General features: G+C 39.2%; 1 protein-coding gene across 4 annotated transcripts; it reads right to left on the bottom strand.

The window, feature by feature from the left end:
- Positions 1-199: 199 nt before the first annotated feature.
- Positions 200-19,103, bottom strand: srebf2 (sterol regulatory element binding transcription factor 2). Of its 4 annotated transcripts, XM_067379904.1 has the most exons (21): positions 18,843-19,102; positions 9,975-10,219; positions 9,574-9,715; positions 9,347-9,492; positions 9,074-9,226; positions 8,605-8,682; positions 6,572-6,847; positions 6,374-6,488; positions 6,138-6,289; positions 5,862-6,063; positions 5,604-5,779; positions 5,262-5,511; positions 5,013-5,179; positions 4,746-4,938; positions 4,567-4,672; positions 4,379-4,488; positions 4,170-4,302; positions 3,920-4,085; positions 1,493-1,669; positions 1,313-1,412; positions 200-1,231 (listed from the first exon to the last, which is right to left on the bottom strand). In XM_067379904.1, the coding sequence occupies exons 1-21, from the start codon at positions 18,922-18,924 to the stop codon at positions 1,023-1,025; spliced, it is 3,378 nt and encodes a 1,125-aa protein (XP_067236005.1). In that variant the 5' UTR covers positions 18,925-19,102; the 3' UTR covers positions 200-1,022. The 4 variants fall into 4 exon arrangements, with proteins under 4 accessions (XP_067236005.1, XP_067235989.1, XP_067236015.1 ...); XM_067379888.1 differs by having other exon boundaries at positions 200-1,412; positions 18,843-19,103; XM_067379914.1 differs by lacking the exon at positions 8,605-8,682.
- Positions 19,104-19,286: the final 183 nt, after the last annotated feature.

Raw genomic sequence — 19,286 nt, 5'->3', positions numbered from 1 at the left:
CTTTGAGGTCATTTACATTTTATCTCGTTCACAGAGGTGTATACACATTTCTGATCAATTAAATGTCTCTAAATTATAAACACTATTTGACCCAGGCTTGTATAAATGTGTTTTTATAGGTAATAAATTGAATTGAATTTGTGTCATGTTTAATCAAATCCACACAAACACATGATGGTTCTTCAACGGCATCTGCAGTTTTATTACAAAAAAAAATTCAAAAGACGTAGAAATTCAGACAAACACGTGAAAGAAAGAGTGAAAGCTGAACGAGTGAATGTGACGGAGCTGCGGAGAGAGAGAGAGTTATTATAGTTAGATATTAAAACACAACCAGAACCTTTAGATTAAATTATTAAAACACTAAATAAAACACACGCTTGTTTTTATAGTCTTTTTTCCCTCACTTCTGCCGTGGATGTGACTGTTACATCATTCATCATCATCACGTGTTGTCATAATAAAAGTCCCGCTGTCACATTTCCAAATATATAAAATAATAAAGACAAACTACTAAAGCAAAATAACAAAAACACATCAGAAACTAAATATGAAGAATTTACACATGATGAAGCATTAAAGTCGCCATGTGAAATAATTATATAAAACCCTCCATGTATGTCTCGCACTAAGACTTTGGTCTATAAGACACAGTTCTGTACAGTGTGTGTGTGTGTGTGTGTGTGTGTGTGTGAGTGTGAGAGGTAGCTGCAGAAAGATGAACCGTTTATTTACTAGATCAGACACTGACTGAACTGTGTGTGTGTCAAACTAATATACATCTAATATTAACAGGATCATCACTAACATACAGCTCAGGCAGATTCTGAGTGTGTGTGTGTGTGTGTGTTTCTACTTATTATATGCAGTTTCTCTTCATGAATCTGTACACGTGTGAATCTCATGAATCTGTCATGTTTCAAGCGCATTTACTACTAAACTCTCTGTTTAAACTGAATATAACTGATTGGTATGTGGAGCAGACAGGAGATTCCTCCGATCCGTGTGTGTGTGTGTGTGTGTTATGAGGCGGCGATGGTGGTCCCTCCTCCCAGGCGCAGCAGTATCTGCTGGCAGTCCTGCAGCGATCGCCGGTCCCCGACTCTCTCCAGCGTGCGCTTGGCTTCGGCCAGCAGTCGGGCGCGGTGACCCGGCGGCGTGAGCAGCGGCAGCGGCAGGTGACGACACGCCAGCAGGATGGCATGAGCTCTCTCGCGCTCGCCTCCGTCTGCTGCGGAACACACACAGGGCGTCAGCACCGTCATACAGCAGCAGCTGACCTGTGTGTGTGTGTTAGAGAGTGTGTGTTTACCTGCTGTGGTGTAGTTGTGTGTTCGGTGTCGCAGCAGCTGGTGTGTGCGTGTGGGACTGGCTCCTGCCATCAGCCTGACCGTCGTCTCGTGCAGGAACAGCTGAAATCACACACACACGCGTGTTTAAACATGCAGAGGTCAGGCACAGAGGTCAGCTGTAGGCTGGGGTCAAAGGTCACCTTGTGCTGGGCTTGTCTGTGGGCTTGTCCGAGCTTCCGCAAAGAGCTCAGGTCCCTTTGGAATCCGGCCAGCTGGGATCCAGGGGCGGGGCCGGGCTCTCCGTTAGACCCGCCCCCGCGCTGCCACAGGCTGGTTCTCAGAGTCAGGAGGAGGTCACAGACCAGAAGCTCCACCCCCTGAGAGCGTGTCGGAGAAGATGATTGGATATTTGATAACTACAATGATAACTATAGCGATAACTATAATAACAATGAAGATAACTTTAATAATATGTTAGCAACCACACCAACAGATGAAAACTTTAATGATAACTATAACAATAACTATGGTGATAACTACAATAACAAGAACGATAACTAATATGATAACACAAACAATAGCTATAATGATAATATATTAGCATCCACACCAGCAAACTATAACTATAATGATAACTATAACAATAACTATAACGATAAGTATTTTAGCATCCACACCAGCAGACAATAACTTTAACGATAACGATAACTATAACGATGACTATTTTTGCATCCACACCAGAAGACAATGACTATAACGATAACTATAACGATAACTATAACGATGACTATTTTTGCATCCACACCAGCAGACGATAACTATAACTATAACGATAACTATAACTATAACGATGACTATAACAATGACTATTTTTGCATCCACACCAGCAGACAATAACTATAACTATAATGATAACTATAACGATGACTATTTTTGCATCCACACCAGAAGACAATGACTATAACGATAACTATAACTATAACAATGACTATTTTTGCATCCACACCAGCAGACGATAACTATAACGATGACTATAACGATAACTATAACGATGACTATTTTTGCATCCACACTAGCAGACGATAACTATAACTATAACGATAACTCTAACGATAACTATTTTAGCATCCACACCAGCAGACGATAACTATAACGATAACTATAACAATGACTATTTTTGCATCCACACCAGCAGACAATAACTATAACTATAACGATAACTCTAACGATAACTATTTTAGCATCCACACCAGCAGACAATAGCTATAACGATAACTATAACAATGACTATTTTTGCATCCACACCAGCAGACGATAACTATAACTATAACGATAACTCTAACGATAACTATTTTAGCATCCACACCAGCAGACGATAACTATAACGATAACTATAACAATGACTATTTTTGCATCCACACCAGCAGACAATAACTATAACGATGACTATAACGATAACTATAACGATGACTATTTTTGCATCCACACCAGCAGACAATAACTATAACGATGACTATAACGATAACTATAACGATGACTATTTTTGCATCCACACTAGCAGACAATAGCTATAACGATAACGTTAACTATAACGATAACTGTAACAATGACTATTTTTGCATCCACACCAGCAGACGATAACTATAACAATAACTCTAACGATAACTATTTTAGCATCCACACCAGCAGACGATAACTATAACGATAACTATAACGATGACTATTTTTGCATCCACACCAGCAGACGATAACTTTAAAGATAACTATAACTATAACGATGACTATTTTTGCATCCACACTAACAGACAATAGCTATAACGATAACTATAACAATGACTATTTTTGCATCCACACCAGAAGACAATGACTATAACGATAACTATAACGATGACTATAACAATGACTATTTTTGCATCCACACCAGCAGACAATAACTATAACGATAATGATAACTATAACGATAACTATAACTATAACAATGACTATTTTTGCATCCACACCAGCAGACGATAACTATAACGATGACTATAACGATAACTATAACGATAACTATTTTTGCATCCACACTAGCAGACGATAACTATAACTATAACGATAACTCTAACGATAACTATTTTAGCATCCACACCAGCAGACGATAACTATAACGATAACTATAACGATAACTATAACAATGACTATTTTTGCATCCACACCAGCAGACAATAACTATAACGATGACTATAACGATAACTATAACGATGACGATTTTTGCATCCACACCAGCAGACAATAACTATAACTATAACGATGACTATAACGATAACTATAACGATGACGATTTTTGCATCCACACCAGCAGACGATAACTATAACGATGACTATAAAGATAACTCTTTTAAATTAGAATATTTTCTTTAACTGTGAAAATATTGGTCTGTTTATTTTCAGTTTTAAAAGCTTTAAAAGCTGAGCTCTTTACTTCATTATAGTTGTGGTGGGGACTTATTAAAACTTTAAATTAAAGCGATTATTAAAACTTTACGGTAATAGTTATTGTTAAGGATTGTTGTTTGTGTGTCACATGCTGTCCATGTAGCGTGTTGTAAATCAGTCGTGCTCCCTCAGAAGTTAGTGTGTGTGTGTACCTTGTGCAGCCAGGTGTTGTTGTGCGACTGACACACACTGATGTGCAGGTGCGCACTGGCGCGCTGACAGTGACCGAGGCAGCTCACGACACCCTCGCCCTTCTGCGGACACACGCTCATCTGCACGGCCTTACACAGCGCCAGCACGGCCTTGGGCAGCGGGTGACTGACACACACACACACACACACACACGTGCGGTTAGACCGGGGCATCATGGGACTAAACACATTCAGGCGGCCAAACACTCACTCTAGCGTGTGAAGCGCTCGCGGCATCCGCTCCGCCTCCGCCAGCAGTGACCTCACCGACGCATCATCGCCCTGCAGCCAATGAACCGCAGCCTTCAGGACCGACGCCCACCAGCGACACACGGGGTCCCTCACTGCACAGACCACACGGTTTAGACGTCAGTGTGTGTAGATGGAGTCAAAACACACAGCAGAGGGAGTGACACGCACCTGGTGTTGAGCTCTGATTGGCCAGCGCGGGGAAAGGGGCGGTCGAGGGGGCGGAGTCTTCAGTGCAGCTGTTCAACAGCTGCAGGAACTCCAACACACCAGTGAACTCCCTACAGAGAGGCAACGTCACTCACTAGCAGGACAGAATGACTGTGTGTATATGTGTGAGTGTGTGATTGTATAAATACCCAGCGTCCTCAGCGTGTTTGCTGCTCTGCGGCTCGATCAGCGTGTGAACGGCTCTCTCCAGGAGCTTCTCACAGAAGCTGCGGTGCAGCTGAGCGATGGGATCCGCTGCGGACAGAAACACACGTTAAACCTGCAGCTGCACACTCAGTCCGCCCGTCAGTCCATCTGCGGCCGTTACCTTCATCTCTCTGAGAGGTGAAAACCTGCTCGCTGCTCTCCGACCTCACCGACCAATCACAGCTCAGGAAAAACTGACGGCCCAGCGGCGTGAAGATCCAGCGCATGCAGTCTGGGAGGAGCTTAGCGTCTGATGGGAGGGGCTTAGAGTCTGACTGACAGGCCAGAGCCTCGGCACAGCTTAACAAATAACCCTGAGAGAGACAGACGGTTACTATAAGAAGCGTGTTGCGTGTCACACGCGTGTGCAGCAGACGGATGAACTCACCGGCAGACAGCTGAGATGTTTCCCCAGCGCTGCTCTCAGACTGATGGCGGCCGTCACATAGATCTGGATCTGCTGAGCCACAGACATCTTCCCCTCGGCGCTTTCAGTCAGATTGACGGCACTCAGAGACACACACACGCCCCACAGCGGACGCTGCTCCATCTTACCTGAACACAAGGACACACATCCGCTCACTGATTGGCCCTCTGCGCTCATGTGACTTCGTTACACACAGACACACACACACACCTGTGAGCTGCAGCTGGCTGAGTTTGTGATACACCAGCGCTGCGTCCCGCGAGCTTGTCTGTGACTCCTCCCCCTCGTGCCGCCCTCCAACCAGACGCACCAGCCAGCCAAGGGGGGCGGGTCTCCGCAGGCAGTAGCGAATCAGGTTCCAGGAGAGGGAGCAGATGATGTCGAGGGTGGAGGAGGGCAGGACTCTGGATAAGACGGACAGACACGTCTGCAGACTCGCCACAGCGGCTGTGTAATCGCCCTGAGAGACACACACACAATCATCACCTGATCACACGGCAAGCATAAATATCAAACTTACTCTCATTTGTGTGTGTGTGTGTGTTTGCTCACCCGGTAGAGCTGCAGGTCGGCCTGTTTGCGGTGCCTCCAGAAGCGCACTGATGTGGGCGAGTGAAGGGGCGTGACCGGCTCCCACAGGTACAGCACTCGGACACACCCCCAGACCACGCCCACCCCGCTCAGCAGCCACACCAGAAACCACGGCAGCACACACCACAGCCACGCCCCTAACACACAGACAGACAGATGTGACATCACTATAAAGAGCAGAATCACGGTCGCACGACTCAAAGCCGCTCCTGAACTCACCGAAGCTCTGCGTCTGTCCGGGCAGAGAGAAGAGCGAGCGCGAGGATCCGTGAGCGGCGCTCAGACCCGTCCCGTCCTCCTCGGCGCCCAGCAGAGACGGCAGAGGGTTGAGCGACAGGCACAGGAAGGTGAGCGCGCAGAGCAGCAGACGCGAGCGGTCCATCACGCCGACTGACGAGGGCGAGTCCGGCTCGCTCTTCACCTGAAACACACCGGGCTCCAGTCAGACTCTACATGTCACAGTCTGATTAGCGTGATTGCGGACGCCAGACGCACCTGCTCGTGCTCCAGCAGCGGGCTGCCCGGCTCGGAGTCGATGCAGAAGGGCGAGAGCTGAGCGGGAGAGCTGGAGCCGGAGTCAGACGGAGGAGGAGAGATGAAGGCCGACTCGGGCTTAAGATCCAGATCATCAGACACACAAACCGACTCTGACAGACAGAGGAGAGAGACAGATCAGTGAGCGCCGGCGTCAGAACGGAATCATGAAAACAGATCCGGCGGAGGCGACTCACTGTTCTTCTGGCTGGCCATCTTCAGCGCCAGGTTCTCCTGCCGGAGCTTATGGTTCACCTGCTGCAGGTATTTGATGTAGTCGATGGCTTTGCGCAGAACACCGGACTTATGCATCTGTCGTTCAAAACAGACAATCAGACCCTCATGACAACACACAAACCTCTTGATCTCCCAGCATGCATTGCGGCGGCACACACCTTGGCGTCGCTGCCCATGACGAGGTCACGCAGCTCCAGGATCTTGTCGTTGATGGACGAGCGGTAGCGCTTCTCGATGATGTTGTGCGTTGTGCGTCGCTCGCCCTCTTTCACGACTCCTCCCGGTCCCGTGGTAACAGCCATACTCTGATCCATGGACACCCTGGCTCCGCCTCCACTGTGGGTGGTGCCCGATGGCAGCTGCTTGATTGGCAGCTTGTCTCCACCCCCCATCACCATGGGAACAGTGGTCAGAATGTTACTGCTCATCAGCGTCTGTGAAAGAGAACGACAACAGGCAGAACCATAAAGAGAACATTCTAACACTGAAAAGGATCTTACACATTTTATATATATATATACTTTTTTATTACTATTATTATTATTATTATTATTTTTTATGTATTTTTTTTTTTTAAAGCATAGATGTAGCACTTCATTTACGATAGAGGCAGGGAAAAGTCATGAGGATTGATCTTCAGTTTGAGGAGCCAATTGAGTTGAGGTTTAGTCACAAGCTCTTTTATTCATTTTCATTGGTTAAATATTTGTAAAACCCACATACAGGTGCAAAAGATGACCAATAGAATTGATAAAAAAATAAAATAAAACTAAAATGACAAAATATAGAGATAAGAGGTTTCCAGCAGCAATATATTCTTATTTGTAACATTTATTTATTTATTTACTTAGTTATTTTTTGGCATTTAATAATTTTCCACGGCACACCTGACAACCTGTCATAGCACACTAGCGACGCAACGCTCACATTCCCTCCAGTCTACCAGAGAATGTCGATTTTCCTTATTAGCAGTTAATTATGATTATGTTCAAAATGAACAAATTTAGCTCTCCTACTGAAATCTACATTGATCTACTGATGTTTTTAGACTGTGGAAAAACTAGTGATCAGGTTTTCAATCTCATCTGAAATAAGCAGTTACAAGTAACGTACATTACATAATCTACATAAACTTTTTTGATGTAATGAGTAAAGTAACACATTACAAGTACTGTGCATTACGTAATCAGATTACTTTTTGATGTAACAAGTAATGTATTACAAGAAACGTGCATTACATAATCAGATTTTTTTTTGATGAAACAGGTAACGCATCATAAGTAATGTGCATTACGTAATCAGATCAATTTTTGATTAAACAAGTAACACATTACAAGTGATGTTCATTATGTAATCAGATTACTTTTTGATGTAACAAGTAATGCATTACAAGTAATGTGCATTACTTAATCAGATCACTTTCCGATGTAACAAGTGAAATAACGCATTACAAGTAACATGCATTACATAATCAGATAATTTTTTTGATTAATCAAGTAACGCATTACAAGTAATGTGCATTATGTAATCAGATTACTTTCAGATGTAACGAGTAATGCATTACAAGTAATGTGCATTACGTAATCAGATTACTTTTTTGATGTAACAAGTAACATTACAAGTGATGTTCATTATGTAATCAGATTACTTTTTGATGTAACAATCAGATCACTTCTTGATGAAACATGTAACACATTGCAAGTAATGTGCATTACTTAATCAGATTACTTTCTAATGTAATGAGTGAAATAATGCATCACAAGTAACATGCATTACGTAATCAGATTACTTTTTTGATGTTACAAGTAACGCATTACAAGTAATATGCATTACATAATCAGATTACTTTTTTGATGTCACAAGTAACGTTCATTACGTAATCAAATTACTTTTCTGATGTAACAAGTAATGCATTACAATTCGCATACATTACGTAATCAGATTACTTTTTTGACATAACTGCAAATACAATCTAAACACAAATACATTTATTTACAGCCAAAAAACGTTTCTGCAGATGAAGTATTTTCAAAAACAACAGTCACAGTAATAGTATGAATTGTAGCTGAAATATAGCTAGTGACGCATGATGTCCAATTTAGTGGACAGATTATTAATCAGAATTTCCTCCAAATCTATAATCAATACTTGGAAGATTTAACAATGATATGACTCCTACAACATTTTTTACCTGAAAGAGTCTCCTAGGATAGAAGGAATGGATGGATATTCCGGAACAACTTGACATTTCTGATTGGCCGTCGGCCATCTTGGTTTTGGAGAAAAAAGAAATGTCCACATACAAGGCTTGCCACTTGGTGGCAGTGTAAAGGATGATGCACTAGGGTCCACTGTAGTGGTTGATGTGCAACTATGCCATCAAAACCCATGCATATGCAAGAAAATGCTTTTTAATAACGGCTCACTGAAGCAACCTCTATGTGTGAAAGGGTTAAAATAATAATACTAACACAAATTACAATAAATAAAGAAAATAAGCCATTATTTGGCAATATTTTCTTATGACAATGTAACAAATATATAAGCACTTTCAGATTAATATTAAATAGAAAATAAAAACTTCTTTAATATATTGATATTTCTGACAGTCTATCATGGTTGTAAGTGTACTGTAATGCCTTTTATGTCATGTGACTTACAGGAACCTGCAGTGCGGTGGTCTGGATGGGCGCAGTGAGGGTCGTGATGCCCGTCGGGTTCTGTACGGTCGACAGAACCTGTGTCCCGTCCGGTTTCAGTGTGGTCAGAACCAGAGAGTCCGTCTTCAGGATCTGAGGCTGGTGCACCAACAACTGAGGGCCAACCAGAACACAGCATCACAGTTTCACAGTTTGAAATGAGTATGCAGTATACACTATACAGGTTGTGAATTGCAGCAGGGAACTGTGGGTAAACGTGTGCATGTGACGTACAGGCACTTGTTGAGACATTGTGTGCATGGGCGTCGTCGACAGTGTCTGGATGGTCTGACCGGCTGGAGTCAGCACACGCTGGTGCTGGATCGTCATTGGCTGGACCTGCGGTGATGTCACAATGCTCTGCATCTGCGGCTGGAGGACTGAGAGGAGATACAGCTGTGTGAACAACGCTCATGTGTGTATTTTCCTTGTGCGTGTGTGTGTCTGTGTGCGTTTCTCACCCTGGAAACCCGTGCCGTGGTTCTGCTGGCAGATCACCTGGTTCTGGATGAATCGGGACGGCGTGGCGGTCGGGGTGATCATCACCGTCTGCGGCTGCGCCTGCGTCTGCACAGCCAGCGTCTGCATGGGGAACGTCTGCACCTGACGAATTAGAGCATGAAGAGGTGTGGTCAGAGTGTGAGGGGTGTGGTCAGAGTGTGAGGGGGTGTGGTCATGTGTGATGGGTGTGGTCAGAGTGTAAGGAGGTGTGGTCATGTGTGATGGGTGTGGTCAGAGTGTGAGGAGGTGTGGTCATGTGTGATGGGTGTGGTCAGAGTGTGAGGAGGTGTGGTCATGTGTGATGGGTGTGGTCAGAGTGTGAGGGGGTGTGGTCATGTGTGATGGGTGTGGCCAGGCTCACCTGTGTGATCGGCTGTGGTCGCGGCTGCAGCAGCGGTGGTGTGCGTGTCTGCGTCTGTATCGGTGTCTGCGTTTGCGTCTGTGTCTGCGTCTGGCTGCTGGCCTGTACAGGTGTGTGAGGGGGGGTCAGTATGGTGCTGGGGGCCGTCTGTGGGAGGGGCCTCACAGGGGCCACAGATCCGCCACCCATCTGATCCTCGAAGAGATCCGGGAAATCCACCTGATTACTGACGAACTGCAACATCTCTGCAACAGGCACAAACACACACAATATTATAAAATTTATGTTGGATTGTGACTGTTGTGTGTAACACGTGTTGAAATACACTGCCTCAAATGACTTATGAAAGCAGTAGTGACTAACACAGTTCATCATGAACCTCACAATGACTGATAATTAAATAAATTCATTATTATGGGATGCTGTGTAAAGTTGAAAGAGGCGGAGCTTTGAAGAAGGTCAACTGCTGTCTGGTAGCCGTAACACACTCCTGACCCTGACCCTTTGACCTGTGATAATGAGATGAAGGTCAGTGACTCAAGGCCAGTGCTGCGGTGATAACACTGATAACACACATGTCAGACACTGCGTTTCTTGTGTTTGTTGTACTGATTTATGGCATCATCACATTATTAGCACAGTAATGACTGATACTGTCACACCTGCAGCATAATAAAACAAGTTACTGCTCGCACAGGACAAAACAAACCAGTGTTTCCAGTAGAGTAATGTCACGAGAACATCCTATTTCTCCACCCTGTCTGGAATACTTCATTCTGTACAGATTCGTCTGAATAATGAAGACTGGGTTCAGAACAATTCACTGTGTTGTCATATAAATATATAGAGATGGATATAGAGAAGTATCTCACAGCTCTATAAAGTTGCATATATAAGTAACGCACAGCTCTATATATAAAGTTGGATATATAAGTATCGCACAGCTCTATATATAAAGTTGGATATATAAGTATCGCACAGCTCTCTATATAAAGTTGGATATATAAGTATCGCACAGCTCTCTATATGAAGTTGGATATATAAGTATCGCACAGCTCTCTATATGAAGTTGGATATATAAGTATCGCACAGCTCTATATATAAAGTTGGATATATAAGTATCGCACAGCTCTATATATAAAGTTGGATATATAAGTATCGCACAGCTCTCTATATAAAATTGGATATATAAGTATCGCACAGCTCTCTATATAAAGTTGGATATATAAGTATCGCACAGCTCTATATATAAAGTTGGATATATAAGTATCGCACAGCTCTCTATATAAAGTTGGATATATAAGTATCGCACAGCTAAAGTTGGATTTATAAGTATCGCACAGCTCTATATATAAAGTTGGATATGTATGTATCGCACAGCTCTATATATAAAGTTGGATATATAAGTAACGCACAGCTCTATATATAAAGTTGGATATATAAGTATCGCACAGCTCTATATATAAAGTTGGATATATAAGTATCGCACAGCTCTCTATATAAAGTTGGATATATAAGTATCGCACAGCTGTCTATATAAAGTTGGATATATAAGTATCGCACAGCTCTATATATAAAGTTGGATATATAAGTATCGCACAGCTCTCTATATAAAGTTGGATATATAAGTATCGCACAGCTAAAGTTGGATATATAAGTATCGCACAGCTGTCTATATAAAGTTGGATATATAAGTATCGCACAGCTCTATATATAAAGTCGGATATATAAGTATCACACAGCTCTCTATATAAAGTTGGATATATAAGTAACGCACAGCTCTATATATAAAGTCGGATATATAAGTATCGCACAGCTCTCTATATAAAGTCGGATATATAAGTATTGCACAGCTCTATATATAAAGTCGGATATATAAGTATCGCACAGCTCTATATATAAAGTTGGATATATAAGTAATGCACAGCTCTATATATAAAGTTGGATATATAAGTATCGCACAGCTCTATATATAAAGTCGGATATATAAGTATCGCACAGCTCTATATATAAAGTTGGATATATAAGTAACGCACAGCTCTATATATAAAGTTGGATATATAAGTATCGCACAGCTCTCTATATAAAGTCGGATATATAAGTATCGCACAGCTCTATATATAAAGTTGGATATATAAGTAACGCACAGCTCTATATATAAAGTCGGATATATAAGTATCGCACAGCTCTATATATAAAGTTGGATATATAAGTAACGCACAGCTCTATATATAAAGTTGGATATATAAGTATCGCACAGCTCTATATATAAAGTTGGATATATAAGTAACGCACAGCTCTATATATAAAGTTGGATATATAAGTATCGCACAGCTCTATATATAAAGTCGGATATATAAGTATCGCACAGCTCTATATATAAAGTTGGATATATAAGTAACGCACAGCTCTATATATAAAGTTGGATATATAAGTATCGCACAGCTCTATATATAAAGTTGGATATATAAGTAACGCACAGCTCTATATAAAAAGGTGGATATATAAGTAACGCACAGCTCTATATAAAAGGTTGGATATATAAGTATTGCACAGCTCTATATATAAAGTTGGATATATAAGTATCGCACAGCTCTATATATAAAGTTGGATATATAAGTAACGCACAGCTCTATATATAAAGTCGGATATATAAGTATCGCACAGCGATATATATAAAGTTGGATATATAAGTATCATACAGCTCTATATATAAAGTCGGATATATAAGTATCGCACAGCTCTATATATAAAGTTGGATATATAAGTATCATACAGCTCTATATATAAAGTCGGATATATAAGTATCGCACAGCTCTCTATATAAAGTCGGATATATAAGTATCGCACAGCTCTATATATAAAGTTGGATATATAAGCATCATACAGCTCTATATATAAAGTTGGATATATAAGTATCGCACAGCTCTATATATAAAGTTGGATTTATAAGTATCGCACAGCTCTATATATAAAATTGGATATATAAGTATCGCACAGCTCTATATATAAAGTTGGATATATAAGTATCATACAGCTCTATATATAAAGTCGGATATATAAGTATCGCACAGCTCTATATATAAAGTTGGATATATAAGTATCATACAGCTCTATATATAAAGTCGGATATATAAGTATCGCACAGCTCTCTATATAAAGTCGGATATATAAGTATCGCACAGCTCTATATATAAAGTTGGATATATAAGCATCATACAGCTCTATATATAAAGTTGGATATATAAGTATCGCACAGCTCTATATATAAAGTTGGATTTATAAGTATCGCACAGCTCTATATATAAAATTGGATATATAAGTATCGCACAGCTCTCTATATAAAGTTGGATATATAAGTATCGCACAGCTCTATGTATAAAGTTGGATATATAAGTATCATACAGCTCTATATATAAAGTTGGATATATAAGTATCGCACAGCTCTATATATAAAGTTGGATTTATAAGTATCGCACAGCTCTATATATAAAATTGGATATATAAGTATCGCACAGCTCTATATATAAAGTCGGATATATAAGTATCGCACAGCTCTATAAAGTCGGATTTATAAGTATCGCACAGCTCTCTATATAAAGTCGGATATATAAGTATCGCACAGCTCTCTATATAAAGTTGGATATATAAGTATCGCACAGCTCTATGTATAAAGTTGGATATAAGTATCATACAGCTCTCTATATAAAGTTGGATATAAGTATCATACAGCTCTCTATATAAAGTTGGATATATAAGTATCGCACAGCTCTATGTATAAAGTTGGATATAAGTATCATACAGCTCTCTATATAAAGTTGGATATAAGTATCATACAGCTCTCTATATATAAAATTGGATATATAAGTATCGCACAGCTCTATATATAAAGTCGTATATATAAGTATCGCACAGCTCTATATATAAAGTTGGATATATAAGTATCGCATAGCTCTATATATAAAGTTGGATATATAAGTATCGCATAGCTCTATATATAAAGTTGGATATATAAGTATCGCACAGCTCTCTATATAAAGTTGGATATATAAGTATCGCATAGCTCTATATATAAAGTTGGATATATAAGTATCACACAGCTCTATATATAAAGTCGATATATATATAAGTATCGCACAGCCTTATTATAAAGTTGGATATATAAGTATCGCACAGCTCTCTATATAAAGTCGATATATATATAAGTATCGCACAGCCTTATTATAAAGTTGGATATATAAGTATCACACAGCTCTATATATAAAGTCGATATATATATAAGTATCGCACAGCCTTATTATAAAGTTGGATATATAAGTATCGCACAGCTCTATATATAAAGTTGGATATATAAGTATCACACAGCTCTATATATAAAGTCGATATATATAAGTATCGCACAGCTCTATATATAAAGTCGGATATATAAGTATCGCACAGCTCTCTATATAAAGTTGGATATATAAGTATCGCACAGCTCTATATATAAAGTTGGATATATAAGTATCGCACAGCTCTCTATATAAAGTTGGATACATAAGTATCGCACAGCTCTCTATATAAAGTTGGATATATAAGTATCGCACAGCTCTCTATATAAAGTTGGATATATAAGTATCGCACAGCTCTATATATAAAGTTGGATATATAAGTATCACACAGCTCTATATATAAAGTCGATATATATAAGTATCGCACAGCTCTCTATATAAAGTTGGATATATAAGTATCGCACAGCTCTATATATAAAGTCATATATATAAGCACAGCTCTATATATAAAGTTGGATATATAAGTATCACACAGCTCTATATATAAAGTCGATATATATAAGTAACGCACAGCTCTCTATATAAAGTTGGATATATAAGTATCGCACAGCTCTCTATATAAAGTTGGATATATAAGTATCGCACAGCTCTCTATATAAAGTTGGATATATAAGTATCGCACAGCTCTATATATAAAGTTGGATATATAAGTATCGCACAGCTCTCTATATAAAGTTGGATATATAAGTATCGCACAGCTCTATATATAAAGTTGGATATATAAGTATCACACAGCTCTATATATAAAGTCGATATATATAAGTATCGCACAGCTCTCTATATAAAGTTGGATATATAAGTATCGCACAGCTCTATATATAAAGTCATATATATAAGCACAGCTCTATATATAAAGTTGGATATATAAGTATGTCTAACTTTATTTGTAAACATAATTCAGGTGAAATGTGTTTAATACTCATGAAAATGCTCTCTTCATTGTCAATATGTGAATAATTTCTTCTAATTGGTTTGGTGATATATATATAAGAGCTGGAGGTGAGGTAGACAGAGTTCATGAGATTCAGCCCTGCAGATTCATTTCATCTTCTCGATTTCAAAGATTTAGAAACACCAGAGATTGTGTGTGTTTATTCTTTCACATGTGATACAAACACATTCGTTATGTAACACCTTCATCTCTGCTGGAAATCCAGAATACTCCAGAAGATCATCAGACAGAACGACGGTCACATACACACACATTACTCACAATCACATCAGTGTGCAAATGAAAATAATAATCACACACACACGAGGAAATCAACTCCAGCTGTTTGAGCGTCTATCTTTAGAGAGAATCGCTGAGATGAGACGGACGATCAGCTTCAGTTGACACATGTTCAGCTTCAGTTCGTTCACATGATCTTTCACAGACCGAACAGAGAGGTTTAGTTTGTGTTTGTCTTAAGACTGATCATCGACACAACACACTTCTTCAGCAGGACTAGAGTGAACTCATGCTGTACACCAGATGTTCAAATACATTCTTAAAAGTCCAGCTACAAGACGATACAACAACTATATGACTGTCGGCGCAAAATCACAGCACAAGACAGCGACTGTATCAGGTGAATAAAGCGACATGTGAGTTTAAAGATCTAAACATTCATTCAGACCGACTGAGAATCTGATGCTTCTATCCAAAGTGACTTACACTGCATTACTGCAATCATGATTCACTGTACAATCTCATCAATCATGCATTCAAACACACGGCCTGGATACACAACAACAATGCTAACAATAACAACAGCAACAACACAACAACACTAACAATAACAACAACACAGACAACGACAACAACAACAACAACAACACAAACAACAACAACACAAACAATAACAACACAAACAATAACAACAACACTAACAATGAAAACACCGACAACTACAACACAAATCACACAAACAATAACAACAACCCTAAAAACACTAATATCTACGCCAATAACAATCAACACTTAGCTGATAACAACCCTAATGCCACCAATACTATTAACAAAAATAAATACATAAATAAAACATCAACACTAACCCTAACCACACTAACAACAATAACACCAATTACAACAACACTAATAATAATACTGATGTTGTTATTGCTTTTGTTATTAGTGGTGTTGTTGTTATTGGTTAATAAACACTTATATTAACACTAATAACAACAACAACAACAACAACACCAATAACAATAACATTAATGTCTGTTTGTGGAGTTGTTTAATCAGATCTTGAGACTTTTAGTGTGTTTTATCTTCAGTTGATTTCATCTAAGGCTGTGGCTGGAAGTCCTTGTAGTTATTGTGTTTCTTTTCAGTGATTATGGTTGTTAACAGCAGGTGTTCATCACTAATGCTCAATTGTAACTTAATTATCTCATTAATGTTCACTCTGCTTCAGTGTTACATTGATTTAACTGGGGATTTTGCTGTGTAAGACTATTAATAACAACAACTACTCTAATAAAATCAATAACAACAATATTAATAACAACTACACTAATAAAATCACTATTAACAATATCAACACCGCTAATAACAACACTAATAGCAACAACAACACACTAATAATAACAATAGTAACACCAATTACACCAAAAACTACAACACTAACCCTTAAAACACTAATAATAAGACTATTAATAACAACAACTACACTAATAAAATCAATAACAACATTAATGATGACTACACTAATAAAATCACTAATAACAATATCAACACCACTAATAACAACACTAATAGCAACAACAACACACTAATAATAACAACAGTAACACCAATTACACCAAAAACTACAACACTAACCCTTAAAACACTAATAATAAGACTATTAATAACAACAACTACACTAATAAAATCAATAACAACATTAATGATGACTACACTAATAAAATCACTAATAACAATATCAACACCACTAATAACAACACTAATAGCAACAACAACACACTAATAATAACAACAGTAACACCAATTACACCAAAAACTACAACACTAACCCTTAAAACACTAATAATAAGACTATTAATAACAACAACACAATAATAACACCACTTACACCAAAAACTACAACAACACTAACCCTTACAACACTAATAATAAAACTATTAATAACAACAACTACACTAATAAAATCAATATTAATAACAACTACACCAATAATACCACTAATAACATCACTAATAACAACACAATAACAACAACACAATAATAACACCACTTACACCAAAAACTACAACAACACTAACCCTTACAACACTAATAACCACTAAAACTCAACACTAAAAACTCAAATAAAAACACTAATAACACTAATAATAACCCTAATGCCACCACCACCAACAACACCAACACCACCAATAAAGACACTAATAATAACCCTAACAACAACCGACATTAACCACTCTAATAACAAAAACACCAATAAAATCTGCATTAATAATAACAATAACCCAAATTACAACAACACTAACAATATTGCTACTATTATTGTTATTAGTGGTGGTGTTGTTATTGGTGTTAAAACACTTATAATAACAACAATAATAACACCAATTACACCAAAAACTACAACACTAATAACCACAACAAAATCTCCAATAAAAACACAAAAAACAACGCTAATAATAACCCTAATGCCACCAATAATAACAACAACACCAATAAAGACACTAATAATAACCCTAATAACAACGAAAACACCAATAAAATCTGCATTAATAACAACAATACAACACTAATAACCACAACAAAAACTCAAATAATAACACTAATAATAACCCTAATGCCACCAATAACAACAACAACACTGATAACCACACTAACAACAACACCAATAAAGACACTAATAATAACCCTAACAACAACACAAACACCAACATTAACCACACTAATAACAACACCACCACCACCAATAAAATCTGCATTAATAACAACAATAACCCCAGTTACAACAACACTAATAACACTAACAATATTGATGCTGTTATTGTTATTACTGATGGTGGTGTTTTTGGTGTTAATAAACACTTATAAAAACAACAATAACAACAACAACATTAATAACACCAATAACAACAACAACAACACTAATAATAAGACTATTAATAACAGCAACTACACTAATAACATCACTAATAACAATATTATCACCAATAACACCACTAATAATAACAACAACAACAACAACACTAACACCATTCATAATAACGCTAATAACTCCAATGACAGCAGCAGCCCTCAGAACAACATCTTTATTCTGCATTCTTTGATTTATCACACACACACACACACACACACACACACACACACACACACACACACACAAACACACACATGAGGATGATCAACACAGATGATGATGAAGAGTTCATCGACACCTGAACGACACCAGAATCAACTAGATTCTCCACTGTAATGGGTTATGATAATAACAAATTTTATCTGAGCTGAATCTGATCATTTAATAGATGAACTGCACATTATCACACACTCTTCATCATCATCATCCTCCTCATCCTCCTCCTCTCTCACCGTCGATGTCTCCCAGTGTGAACTCATCGCCCAGCTCGGATAAGCTCGGGTCCATCGTGTCCATGAACTCTGAGGCGTCCATGATGCTCGCGCGGCTCCGGGCGCGATGTCGCGATGTCGCGTGTCTCTGTCGGTGTATTCGCCTCTCACAGCATCTACAGACTCCGTACGTTCGCTCGGTTCCGGTGTCGGACGAGCGCTCACAGACCAAACGCGGCCATCTTGCGCCCCAGCATTGACGTCATTCACAAACAGCGCCTGTCAATGACGCTTTCCTCTGATTGGCTCGCGCTCGGCCATGGCCGTCGTAAGATCGGGCGCTGTCGACCAATCAGATCGCCCGCTCGAGCGTGGCCTGATTGTACGTCGATGAGCAGAGGCGCTTCGGTCATTTGCATTCGGCCCTCCCCTCAGATTAAACCCCGCCTAGGCCGCTCTGAGTGA

The sequence above is a fragment of the Chanodichthys erythropterus genome, chromosome 3 (assembly GCF_024489055.1).
Source record: "Chanodichthys erythropterus isolate Z2021 chromosome 3, ASM2448905v1, whole genome shotgun sequence".
Taxonomy (NCBI): domain Eukaryota; kingdom Metazoa; phylum Chordata; class Actinopteri; order Cypriniformes; family Xenocyprididae; genus Chanodichthys; species Chanodichthys erythropterus.
This window is presented reverse-complemented; position numbering and strand designations above follow the sequence as displayed.